Source organism: Talpa occidentalis, unplaced genomic scaffold, assembly GCF_014898055.3.
Source record: "Talpa occidentalis isolate TD23 unplaced genomic scaffold, MPIMG_talOcc4v2.1, whole genome shotgun sequence".
NCBI lineage: Eukaryota > Metazoa > Chordata > Mammalia > Eulipotyphla > Talpidae > Talpa > Talpa occidentalis.
Genome location: NW_026555331.1, coordinates 60,768,423 through 60,782,152, shown reverse-complemented (window position 1 = coordinate 60,782,152; position 13,730 = coordinate 60,768,423). Strand labels below are relative to the sequence as shown.

The following is a 13,730-nucleotide window of genomic DNA, read 5'->3' as shown; positions in this document are numbered from 1 at the left end:
GCAGTCTTTGTTGGGGTCCTACAGTTCTTAGTGACAGACTGGAGGCAGAGAATAGAGAGAAGATAAAGGGAGGGGGCAAAGAACTAAGTTTATTTTATGTCTACTGTGAACTTGACATTGTGCGAGATACTTATGTCATTTCATAGGAAATTAAGGTGTAGAGAGGTTAGTAACTTCCCCAAGATCACTTAACAGATAGGTAGGTGGTAAATTCAGGATCTGAACCTACTTCTTTCTTCCTCCAAAACTGGCACTGAACTAATTATTTTCTGGATAATTAGCTCTGTCACAGTATTTAGAAATCAATGAAAGGCATTTCACAATGGTTCTTAATTATTTCTACATCAGACTCATGCAAGTTTCCCATAAAATTACATATGTGCAAGTACATACAACACTTCCATAAACTTTCTGGAGGGCCACCAAACCCCCACAGTACATCTGAGGACTGGCTAAGGAATCGAAGAAACCAAAGTAAGAACCTCTGGATTACAGTATTCCAAGTCACCCTTCTCCCATCTCATCCCATTCTACCCCCCTTCCACAATCTGAGAGTAAGCAAAACCAGAGAATATTTAAACATATAAAAACTTTAGTTTGAAGCAGTAAATGCAAAATTCCAATAGAATACTATACTAAAAAATGTCATGGAGAATTTGAATAAAGAATCTTGGAGGATATAACCTAATAATCTTTAAATTTCACAGTTATGACCTTCAGATCATAAATGCTGTAAGCCAGAGAGATGAGATTATTGCAATTCATCCCTAAAAGAGTGAAATAGTTGAAAATCCAATTGAATGGAAATCCTAGGACGTATACTACCACTCAAGGGAAGAGAAGTTTATTTCTGTCATTTTGCCCAAGGAATTTTTCTTAACAAATGTTTTTGGATTTGGGGGGGCTAAATAAAATATTTAAAATGAATAGTATGGTTTTATTCATAACCAATACTATTTTGAAGAGGATTTAAAACAGTTCTTCTTTATATCACATTTCTTCTATTGCTCTATATCAATATAAAACAACACACAGGTTTAGAGAAAATGTAATAAATTATATGTAGAAAAAAATTAAAGTAGATGACATACAATAGAACTCATTTTAAAACAAAATCCACATAATGGTTAGGCCTTTACTCTCTCATGGTAATTTTTAAAAACCATTCAACACTAAGTGCTTCAAGTATATGTTTAAGTATAATTTACAAAACACCTTTACACAGATTAGCTCATTGTCACCTAAATTGACTTTGTGACACCTAAATTGACTTTTTGAGACAGTCATCTACTTTTTCAGATGAAGAAACCAAGGCTCAGAGAAGGACCTGGAAATTACATCCTTGCTCTTTTCCTTAGATTTTATTGCTATGCAGTGACCAATCATTACAATTTCTCTACACATTTCTCATTTTATCAAGAATAATACACTTTTGATCTTGGTACCCTGACATTTTCACCCGAGAAGGGTTATTACCTATTTTACAGGACTTTAAACCTGGAGTTTGGATAGACATAAAATTCATGGATGTCAGACTTGGAATAGCCCTTTTAAATGACACCTAATTCCTTCACTTTAGAGATGAATGCAATGAATCTCTGAGAGGCCAAATGATTTGTCACAATCATCCAACCAGTTAGTGGTGAAGCCTACACCAGAAACCAGGTTTCCTGTTTCTTTATACTGTATTGCCTCTAAAGCGCTATATTCATTTTTTTTTAAATACCCAATTCAGATCTTTCTCTTCAATTTCCCTTATATACAGAGTTTATATGCATATTGACATGGCTACAAGACCTTGCATGATCTGGCACCTGACTTTTCCAGCTACTCACTTCCTCTAACAGTAAGGAATGCTCCTGATCTGCAAGAATGTTACGCTTTTGAGTAACATGCTGATAGAGTTATCCTTGAATCTATGGATAAAGGGCCATACATCTTGGAGTAATAGAAATGAGTTTCTCTTGGCAGAACCGGGCAGTCCGAGATGTCCGCCAACCAAGAAAGACCTGAGTGAAAGATGGGAGAGACAAAATGGCCTCTGGAACCTGAGGCCTAGGACTCCAAGCTGCATTCTACCTTCCTTCCCCCACTTCCCAAATTAAAGATAAGTAGATCAGATTATACAATTCCAGGTAACTTTTCAGGGCAAATTCTGGTACTATATCCCTAAAGTTTTTAGTAAAATGCCCTCCAAATATTTTTTTTAATTTTTAAAAATTTGTTTAAAAGATTTATTTATTTATACAAGATCCGGGGTACAGGCCAGATTCGCGGGAAGGTGAGAGGATTCACCAGAGAGAGAGAGGGGGACAGAACAGGCAGACTGACTACACTGCTGAGGGGAGCAGCGGGCGAGACAGGCGTGGTCTGCCGCGCCATGTGGGACCCTCGCCTTCAGGCCGAGATCCAACCAGCGCTACAGAGGCTGCGGACAGCTTCACAGCGCAGCACTCAACCACCGGTGCCACCAGGGAAGGCCCCAAATATTTTATTAAAGTAAGAAAAAACCTAAATCTTTGATTTCAGATATAGCAAGGCCATCCAAACCATGTAGCAAGTAGCCACAGCCAGCCTAGCATGAAGGTGTCAGTAGAATAGAGAGACAATGAAAGGGAGAGAATATTAGGCACTAGGAACAACCCAGCAACTAAATCCCAGTCACTTCTCCTCCCACAGTGATTCTCCTTCCAATATTATAGACTATGGGTTAATAAACGGAGTCCCTTAGACAATTTTTTTAAAGATTTATTTATTTTATTTATACAAGCACTGGGTACAGTCAGAAGCGCGGGAGGGTGAGCGAATTCACCAGAGCCAGAGCGAGGAGCAGAGCAGGCAGAAGGACCAAGGTACACTGCTGAGGGGAGCAGCGGGCGGCAGGAGAGGTCTGCGCGCCATGTGGGACCCTCCTCCGGTGGCCGGGGAGCAGCCGGGGATCGAACCAGCGCCGCAGCGCCGCAGAGGCCGCGGGTAGCTTCGCAACCCAGCGCTCAACCGCTGCGTCACCGGGGAGGCCCCCCTTAGACAATTTTAAATTCCGTGAGCAGAATGAGGGGCACCCTGAGACCCCCAATCTACTTGCTCTAAATGGGTACTGCCATCCACTGCATAAAGACAAAACATACTTAGTAGTAAGACCTTCAATAGAAAACAACTTTAGTATAATTAGTGTGTAATGGAGAAGAGAAAGAATATAGTTAAAATAGTTTCCAATTAAACACCTGAAGCTACCCAAAACCTGTGGGTAAATGAGGCCCGAAAGCTTGCCACAAGTCTAAAGGCACCGTGTGGTGGAGACCCACAGGAAAGGGGGAGAAGGGGCCAGACAAGTCTGGAAGGAAAAGAGCAGTAATAAAATACAAGTCAAGGGCCTCCCCCGTGGCGCAGTGGTTGAGCGCAGGGTTGCGAAGCTGTCCGCCGCCTCTGCGGCGCCGGTTCGATCCCCGGCTGCTCCCTGGCCACTGGAGGAGGGTCCCACATGGCGGGCAGACCTCTCCTGCCGCCTGCTGCTCCCCTCAGCAGTGTACCTTGGTCCTTCTGCCTGTTCTGCTCCCCGCTCTGGCTCTGGTAAATTCTCTCACCCTCCCGCGCTTCTGACTGTGCCCAGTGCATGTGTAAACAAAAAAAACAAAAAACAAATAAATAAATAAAAACATGCCTCTATTAAAAAAAAAAATACAAGTCAAGATAAAGGCTGCCGTTGCCCTCCTCAAGGGTCTCTTACCCACTTCTCTGTCTCTTTCAAGGGTCGCCGTCCACGTTCCTCAAGTCCCTGGTACAAGTCCAAGCCTGGGAAGCAATTGGAGCTTCTTATTCACTAGTCTCTGTCCTTCCATGTGCCTCCTCCATGTCTTCCCAGGTTGCCCTTTATTTGTTTGTTTGTTTGTTTGTTTTAGTGTTTTCCCTGCTCAGCAACTTGGGTGGGGCTGGGAACCTGGAACCTCCCCTTTCTATGGAAATGACATTGTTACAGGTCCACGAACTTTGCATTCTATTCTTTGTGCATAAACTTCAACTTCCCTTCCCTAAACTTTTGGCCTTTTAACACTCTTATTAATCATTCATACTCCTGGTGCAGACATTAACTTCTCTAGGTATCCTATCCTGACACATAAACTTCATTCTTCATCTCCTCTTCCAAAACCATGTTCTTTCAGGAGTGAGTCCCCCTTTAATTGCAAAGCGTAACACCTCACAAAGCTCAGTATACACTCAACAAATGTTAGTTGAATGAACAAAAAGTTATTTTGCTTTCCTTTAAAAACATTTTTCAATAGGTAATTCACGAATGCTGCAAAAAATTTTAAATTCCACAGAAAAATTTAGTGAAATGTGGATCTTTAATCCCATGGTCTCCTTTGGTACCGGTGATGTTTCCTTTCAGATTCACTATGCATGTATGGATATTTAAATGTATTCCTGTCATTTCCTGCACGATGGTAAAATGCATAATTTATATTAATAAAATAAAATGTCTTATATACAATATAATTGATAGATGAAATCCTTTATTATATCTTCAGTAAATCTTATATCTAAACAATACACATACAACACATAATAATGTTAATATATAATACAGGGTACAAATACATATTTACAGAGTCCATTGCCTTGTTTCCACTTAACATATATCAGGCTTTTTTTTTTCCTTTTTAATTAAGAGCAGCATAGTATTCCACAGTAAGGGCCTAACATACTTCATAGTGCCTGACTTAGCTATTTCCAGTATACAAATACTTCCAATTTGCACTGTCAGCCACCGGCCTCAAACTCATAAACCCCATCTCTCCGCTACACACCCCCGGGAGGCGGGGGCTTTTCAACACCTTCCCCGAGCCCCGGGCGGGGCCTGGCATCGAACGCGACCTCCGCCTTCCCATCACGTGCCCCGCGCCGCCCCCGCCGGGCGGAAGAATGCGACAGCCCCGCGCTCAGCAGCGACGGAACCGAACCCTTCCTCCCCCTCCCCCAGCCCCTCCCTGCCGCCGGGGTCGCCGGCTCAAAATTGCCGATCGACCCGCGCCCGGGCTCGCCCGACGCCGGGAGGACGGGGCGGCCGGGGCGGCCGGGGCGCGGCAGGCGCGGCGCTGGGCGTGGCCCCGGCGGGCGCGGGCGGGGCTCTGGCTGGGCGGGGCTCCGGCCGGCGTGGCGCGGCCGGCGTGCGCGGCTCCTCCCCTTTCCTCCGGCGGCGCCGGCGGCCGCAGCACTTCCGGGTCGGCGCGGAGGCGGGGCGGGGGCGCAGCGGCGGCTGTTATTGTTCGGCTGGGCTCGGTCGGGCGCTGTCTCCCTCGGCTCCACCGGTGTCAGTTTGCGCGGCTTCCTCTCGACCCCTCATTCCGGGCGGCTGACGGCGGCGACAGCGACTGCGGGCGGGGCCCGGCGTTTCGAGGCCGAGCGGTGCCGGGGTGAGGGGCGCGGAGGAGGAGCAGTAGCAGGAGGAGGAGCCGTGAGCCCTGGCACCGAGCGGCCGCGGCCATGGCGTACGCCTATCTCTTCAAGTACATCATCATCGGCGACACAGGTGAGGGCCCGGGGCACGGGCGGGCGGGTGTCGGCGACCTCCCGGCCCGGGCTGAGGGGCAAACGGCGCCTGGCGGGGCGCGGGCGCGGACGCCGCCCGGCGCCTCCTCCCTGCCGCGCGCTCCATTTCCGCAGTGCTGGAGCTGGTGACGTGGGCACTGCGAGCGGCCGCGGCCTGGCCAGGCCCGGGCCGCGGCCCCCGCCCAGGCCAGCCTTGCAGCCCGGGGCCGCCGCAGCCTTTTGGCGACGCCCAACCTGGGACTTACAGGACTGGAGGGGCGGCCCGGCCGGGGGCCGTCAGGGCCGGATCGCACGACCGCACTCCCACGCCAGGGCCCCTCAGCTTGGGTCGCTTCGCCGCCCGGGTGAAGGAAAAGGCAGAGGAGAGCAGAAGGGATGCCAAGAGGGTCTTGAGTTTCCTAATCAGTGGCACCTCCGACCTGCACGCATCTGCCAAGACCTTGTCAAAGCGCTCCCTGCTGTGGGGACAGCCAGCTGAAAAGGAGATAGGGAAACCTTTTAAAAAAAAAATTTTAACACCCTCAACTCCCTAGTCAATAAGTCACTTTTCATTACTTGACGGTTGGGGAGTCACTTTTGAGGTCAATAAGGCATGACAGAGTTCGGTCGACTCTTGCCACGTGTAAACTGGGGATATCTGATAGTAATGCAAGGCCTTTCAGTGTTGCGCTGTGGGTGTGTGCGTGTGTGTGTGTGTGTGTGTGTACGTGTACGTACGTGCGCGCGCGCGAAGAGTGCGAGAAACACAGATTTTTATTTTAAGTATATCAAATCAGGATCCCTGATGCTAGTTTTAAGGTGAGCTGATGTTCGAAACAGGAAGAAATCCAGTTATTCGCACCTAAATTAACATCCGAGTTTATTTCATAGATGAACAAACCCATTGTGAAATATTTTTTAGTACTTGTGATTTTGGCATTACTTTGAATCTAATAATAAAACCAAGACTGTTCAGGTGTTACAACTATTAATATACCAGAGTCTGATTTCAGTGATGACTCTTACACAACTTTGAACCCTTTGCACAACTTTAGAAATGTAAGCACCAACTTGTGGTTGCACTAGTGATGTAACAGATTCAGTAACACAAGAAACATGTCTAAAAGAGAACTTTTTGCTATTAATGTTTTTTAAGCAAGGTGTATTGATGTGTGCTGTATGGAAACTGGTTGGTTGCTTACTTAAATCCCGGGATAGGCAGTGTTTCGCAGAGTACGTGTAGTAGCAAATTTATAGACTTAAAAAATGCGGTTGCATATCTTGAAAACGGAAGGGGGAAGTTTTAAAACCTGGAAAATTTACATTTAGGCTGTAAAACCAAGATTGGAGGGAGAATTCATGTTAACTATAATTTGAAAAGTAGAGAGTGGTTATGGTTACTTAGCAGTAGTGAAGATTCAGATCCACTTTTGCAGGTTGTCTTCTTTCAGCTCACTTAGTGAGCATCTACTGTGCATTTAAGCGTTGTGCTGGGAGTAGAAGATCTACAAAATACTAGCAAGTTGGTAGGCTTTTGTCTTGCGATTTACCTCATCCCCAGAAGAAGGGATGACTCTCCTTGGCATTACTATTGTTACCACTTAGGTCAGGCACTGTATGCTTGACACTGAATTCTGTACAGTCTCTCCACTTAAGCTCAGCCAGCATATTTTACTGTCAGATTACATGTCTTTGAGACATGGCTATCAGGAGGCTATAGCTCTGTTCACATTTTTAGTTTGATTTTTAAAGAATGCCATAATTTAGCCCCTGTTTACTTTTCTAATCTTTTCCCATGATTCACTTCCCTCCCTTGTTTCTGCCACTTAGGCCCAGTGACTGATTTCTGTGTTTTGTTGTTTTTGTGATTCCTCTCTCTCCTCTCTGCTTGGAGTGCCTTCTCTGGGTATTCTGTCAGTTCTTCGGAATCTAAGCTGGGTCTTCCAAGATATTTTAAGAATCAATATCTATTAAGTTCTTGTGATGTGTCAGGATTTTCCTTGCATCCTGACTGCAAGTGACTATCTCTCCTTACCTTGATGTAGCTCACTTTTTAGCATTCTTCAGCTACTAATCCCAGGCTGTTTTATAGATACATGTGTAGACATCGAAACTTAATTACAGGTTTCTTGAGGTCAGAAAGGGCATAGTATGACTTTGTATTTCAGGAAGCTACTGCTAAAAGGTAGATTCTGTATATTTAATTAATAAAGAGTAGCCAGACAGGCCACTATAGTCTTATTATGCATTAATAACTTGACAACAGAATTCTTTAGCCCAATTCTGCCACTTTCTTGCTGATAAATCTGATTGAAATCTTATACCATGATTCCTTAACTCAAAGTATGCCCATAATTATAAGATACACTTAATGTGGCCCTCCCCCAAAAAAGATAACATTAAATCAACAATGTGATATCCATCCTGATTTTTTTAAATAAAAGTTGTGTAAAATCATGCATCTTAGAATGAAGGGAATCACTACTTTTCCTCTCTTTCACTTTCCCTAGCCTTTAAAACAATCATCCTTTATCTTTTCCTTCTCTCGGCAGGGAGATAAAATGAGACAAATATGATAGCACTTTGATTTTCTAAGAAAAGGGAACCATCCCCGTTTTCCTTCTCTGAGTTTCTCTTTCATAGGATCATGATCACAATGATACTGTTGAAGTATTTCTTTTTTTTTTTTTTTTAAAGATTTTTTTTTTTTTTATTTATTTATACAAGCACTGGGTACAGTCAGAAGCGCGGGAGGGTGAGAGAATTCACCAGAGCCAGAGCGGGGAGCAGAGCAGGCAGAAGGACCGAAGTACACTGCTGAGGGGAGCAGCGGGCGGCAGGAGAGGTCTGCGCGCCATGTGGGACCCTCCTCTGGTGGCCGGGGAGCAGCTGGGGATCGAACTGGTGCTTCAGAGGCTGTGGGCAGCTTCGCAACCCAGCGCTCAACCGCTGATACACACGGGAGGCCCGAAGTATTTCTTACTTATGGACAAATGCAGTTAAGATGTAGCGTTTCTGTTTTCATTAGTAGACGCTTGTTGTGGAAAAATCATTTAGCAAAATGTGTCATTTAATATCTATATATAAAACAGAAACTGGTATTTAAAAAAAAAAAACTTGGCCTAATATAAACAGATCAATTAAAAATTGTAAAATTGTTGCTCCAGAAATTCTGGGCAGCTGCCTATCATTTTAACCTCATCACTAACCCTCTTTCCTCTTCACTGCCTCTCATCTAGGCCCACAAAGTCACATTCCTGGTTGTGTTCTATCTGAAATGCCCCCTTTTTGTGTCCCCCATGACCCCCCAAAATGAAAAGTTAGATCAAAACTTTTTTCTCAATCTTTTGAGGAAAAGTACTACTTAAAAAAATAAACAACAACAACCTGGTCTTGCACACTTTTATCACATTGTCTGAAAATATTTTGCATATAGCATTATGCAAAATACAGCATATTAGCTTTACATGTATAACATAATGATTTGATACTTGTGTATAATGAAAATGGAAGATTATAGTAAGTCTGGTTAACATCCATCATCACATATGATTACATTTTTTTCCTTGTCATGAACGTTTAATAACTTTTCATTGCATCTTTCAGCTATACAATATTGTTAACTATATTCATGTTTTACATTGCTTAATGTCTCATAACTTATGTATCTTAGAACCAGAAGTTTGTGCCTTTTGACTACCATCACCTTATGCATTTTAAATAATCTTGTTTATTATTTGGAAAACTTTGGACTTCGTCTTAAATGTAAAAGTGGGCAGTTCAGTATCAGATTTTTAATGAGTTGGTGGACCCTTGAGGGAGGGCTGCAAGGCTGAAATTAGAGAATGATGATAAGGAATTTGCTAGGTGTGTGAAAGGGATATGCCTGCTAGGTAGTTGCAAGTACATATTTGCAGCTCAGTTACAGTATTGGTGCTTTCAGAGATTGGTAAGTTAAAAGTGGAAGTGTGTGAGAACCATTGGAGACTTTTAAGTGTAAAAGGAAGGGAAGAGTGAGAAGTTTAGAGTTGGTTGCAAATTCAGGTTGAGGTATGTGTGGGGTATGTGTATATTAAGATGGGGAAAACAGGTTAAAAGATTGAGAATACAAGAGAGGGCAGGAACAAAAATCTTAAGAGAACTTGGGGAACGAATGGGTTAAATTCTCTAAAGCATAAGTGGAAAGAAGACCTATTCCTGTGAGAGACTCAAACTTGAATTTCTTTAAGTTTTTGTGACTCACCTAGAGTGTTTAAAAAATATTTTGATTCACTGGGTCTTTGGTAGAGTTCCTTGTTGCAAAACATAAGGCTGGAAACACCAATTATTATGAACAAATTTGTTAAACTATTCTCAGAAAACAAACTAGAGAAACAAACTGGGAAATTTGGAGGTAGAAAAATTCCATTAAAGATTTTTTTTAACTATGAAATTTTCATCATGCATATAAAAACATACATGTATTTAATATGTTTGCATAGTTTAATAGTTCTGAAGAATAGTAATAAATCAGTATCCATACCCTGTTAAGAAGTACACATCCACATCACATACCTCTTTCTCTTTCCCAGGTGTGCACTAGCTAGTATTCTGATAAAAAATTCTTTCCTTGCTTTTCTTCATAATTGTATCACTGATGCAACCCTAAACTATGCTGTTTAGTGTTGCCTGTTTTTAGATGTGTTTTATTTTACCAAATGAGAGCTAAAATATGCATTTCACTTAGTCTTTCAAGATTTTTGACTACCCTGTTTGGTCTCCTTTTCCTAACCGGTTCATTTGCTTCTTTCTTCCCTTAATATTTGTATCACTCCTAAAACTAATGTTGAACCATAAAGGCGATTACCCTGTTTTTCTGATTCTTTTTTCCCCTTGTTAACCTTTCCTGGTGAACCTACTCGTCTGAAATAATGTCCCTCTCTTCTTTCTCAGAGCTCTTGTGCTTTTAGTCCCCACTCCATTCCTGCCTCTGCTCCAACATGAACTTAATTTTCTCCTTTATCTTCCCCACACCTCCCCCTCCTTCATTTTATCTCTCTAGCACTTCTCCTATTGCAGTAGCCAGTAATTTTGCTATTTTATTTGAGCAGATCCTAATTTTGCCAGCTCAGCTGTTTTTCCCTCACTCTAGCCTGCTGTGCTTGCTCCATTTTGTTATTCTCTACTCATCCTTAGTCTGTGGCTCTGTCCTTTGCTACAAAAGACACAGCCACATGCTGACTTCCTTTGTCCCCTTTTCTAGCTTTTTGTTTTTTACATGAAAGTTTCCTTGATTTCACCAGCTTTGTTTTACAATCTGCATTCTGGCTCTTGTTTCTGATTTATAAGTAAAGGATACTTGGCTAAAAGATGCTAGACTCCATTGCTACCATATATACATTGTCACAGCATTTTAATTTCTGTGTGTTTCTCAAGCCAAACTCTTTGGGTCTCATCCTTAGAAATGCTCTTTTAGTAGATCTGCAGTGAATTCTGGACAATTATGTTTTTTAAAAGTGTTGTTTGTGTAGTACTAAATACTCCTGTAGTAGTCAACCGTGGGCCCTTTTTTTCCTGATGTATTTCTAAAATTGGTTCTTTCCTTTTTGCTGTTAGATTTTTCGTTCTCTGGGGTTTTATTTAAGTAATCCCTAAGGTATAGCCAAGTTTAATTGATATGGAATTCTCCACATAAGCTTTTGGCCACTATGTATAGTAGATTTTCATGAGGAATTCTCCACTTTTTAGTTTATATACAATATCAAAATGTTTTATCCTTAATACTTCACCAGATACATGATGTCATCATTTTACATATGAGCTATATAATTTGAGCTATACTATTTGGGACAAATTATTATATATTCTCTCACCTCTACCTCTTGTAAGTTTTTACTTTTCAGAGCTTTAAATATAGATCTTTAAATATCTCCCAGTTCTCTCTTCAAAATGTTCCCATTTTCAGGTGTAGTTGACAGTTATTATAGTTCTCATCAAACCTGAGTGAGAAAGGAAGAAAATGAATACTAATGCATGCATGTTCTAGTGAGTCTCCTAAAGTCAAGACCATGCCTGGCACAGAATTAGTTAGGGTAGATGATGAATGTATGCTAGGTGTCACTGCTTAGTAGGCTACATTGTATTGACCAGTTTATTTCTTGTCTAGAGAAAGGATTTAAGAGCACTTTAAAAAAGTATTTAGTTCAGGCTGGGGTTAAGTCTTAAACCCCAGCCAGAGAGCCAACCTGCATGTCGCACACAGTAGACCTCTCCTGTCTTGCCCACTGCTCCCCTCAGCAATGTATTTCAGTAAATCTGCCCATTCTGCTCCCCACTCTGTCTCTGGTGGGTACTCTCACACACACCCCCCACATCTCTGACCTACATCCCACTTTTTCTACAAAATGAGTCTTTTTTAAAAGTGTTTAGTTTTTATGTATTAGTTTTCTCTTGCTACCATAACAAGCTACCACATACTTAGTTTAAACAACACAACTGACTGATGATCTTACAGTTCTGAAGTCTACCTAGTTTCTTGTGTATATCAGTGCATGTTAGAAGTTTGATGTATGGTTCACCAGGCTGAAAACAGTGTTTCAGCAGGGCTTGGTTTCCTTCTGGATGGTCTTTACTATTGTTATAAAATAAAGTTCCTTGCAGTTGTAGGTCTGAGATCTCTGATTTCTTCCAGGCTATGATTTGAGAGCTGTACTAGAGACCGCTCACATACTGGTATTCCTTGGCCATGGCCTTCTACCTTCAAGGCTAGCAACAGCAACAGATTAAGTCCTTGTACTGTCACATATTTCTCCCTCCTCTTGAGTCATCCTATTTCTGACAGAAACTGGGAAAAGGTTTCCTGCTTTTAAGGACTCACGTGATTAGATTGAATTTACCTGGATAATCTAGTATGATCTCCCTATCTCAGGGTCTATAATCTTTTTTTTTTTTTTTTAAGATTTATTTATTTATTTATACAAGCACTGGGTACAGTCAGAAGCGTGGGAGGGCAAGAGAACTCACCAGAGCCAGAGCGGGGAACAGAACACGCAGATGGACCGAAATACACTGCTGAGGGGAGCAGCGAGCGTGGCAGGAGAGGTCTGCACGCCATGTGGGATGCTCGCTGGTGGCCAGGGATCGAACCAGCGCTGCAGAGGCTGTGGGCAGCTTCGCAACCCATGGCTCAACTGCTGTGCACCAGGGGAGGCCCTCAGGGTCTGTTATCTTAATCACATTTGCAAAATCCTCTTTGACCTGCAGGTTAGCAGGTCCCTGGGATTAGGGTTTGTTTGTCTTTGTGGGGGAGCAATAGAAAGGGCTAAGGAAAAACAGTAAGAATAAGTAGAAACAAAAATGAAACCAGAAGCAGCATTAATTTCAAAGTATATGATGATGACAGAATTGTGTATACCTTTTTGAAATGAACACTATTTACCACCAACCCATACAAAGAGAATCTTGCACATATCCCCTAATTGTTTTATCCACTTTTAAGTATATAACATGCATGTATTTAATTACTCCAGAGTAGTTAATTAAATATTGTAAAAAAAATTGAGTCTTGAAAGAAATTTTTCTTATGAGCCTCTTAAAAAGAATACAATGTAATATAATGAAGAGTATGAGATTATGACTGGTATGGAAGGCTTTTCTGGAGTAGCATAACTCACTGAATCTGAATAGTAATATCTCTGACAGAGACAATTACCAAGGTAGAATTTGAACCCCAGTCTAACTCCAAAGTCCAGGTTCTTCCTTCCAAATCATACATATTTCTTGATTCCCATATTACGTATCAAGCCTCATTCTATAAGTTTACTAATTTCTTTGTCTGTTAGGTTGCTGTGGTAGTGGATAGTCCCTTGGGAGTAAAAACACATATAACCGTTATTTGTGCAAAAATGAAACAAAACTGTCATATAGAAAACAAAGATAAAGTTTTTCTGTTCCTTATCAGCAATGTGGACATGGGCCTAATCTTCCCAAGTCTTGGTGTCCTCATCTATAGTATAGGGATTAATATGTGAGATCATGTGTGTCACACTGACTTGAGAAATGGTTAATATTTCATCCTCACTTTTTATTCTGCTTCTTTATAAATGTTTTTCTAATTTTTCCATGTTTGTTTGAAAAATTTACCCTCTGTGTTCTAATGTGTTTTCCCCCTCCTCAAATTCCCTGCTGCTCATTTGTAGGTAGCACATAACTTAGAGGAATCATCC

At 42.1% G+C, this 13,730-nt stretch overlaps 1 protein-coding gene and 1 long non-coding RNA gene across 3 annotated transcripts in view; one reads left to right on the top strand and one right to left on the bottom strand.

Annotated features, from left to right (window-relative positions):
- The window catches only part of LOC119242185 (uncharacterized), an 89,899-nt gene extending 85,976 nt beyond the window's left edge, over positions 1-3,923 (bottom strand). For both annotated transcript variants that reach the window (XR_005124425.2, XR_008550652.1), the window contains exon 1: positions 3,728-3,923. This is a non-coding gene — a long non-coding RNA (uncharacterized LOC119242185). The remainder of the gene's footprint in view (positions 1-3,727) is intronic.
- A 1,327-nt stretch (positions 3,924-5,250) lies between these two features.
- Positions 5,251-13,730, top strand: part of RAB2A (RAB2A, member RAS oncogene family) — a 75,079-nt gene continuing 66,599 nt past the window's right edge. The window contains exon 1 of the mRNA XM_037506290.2: positions 5,251-5,527. Coding sequence (XP_037362187.1) covers positions 5,482-5,527 — 46 coding nt within the window. The 5' untranslated portion in view covers positions 5,251-5,481. The remainder of the gene's footprint in view (positions 5,528-13,730) is intronic.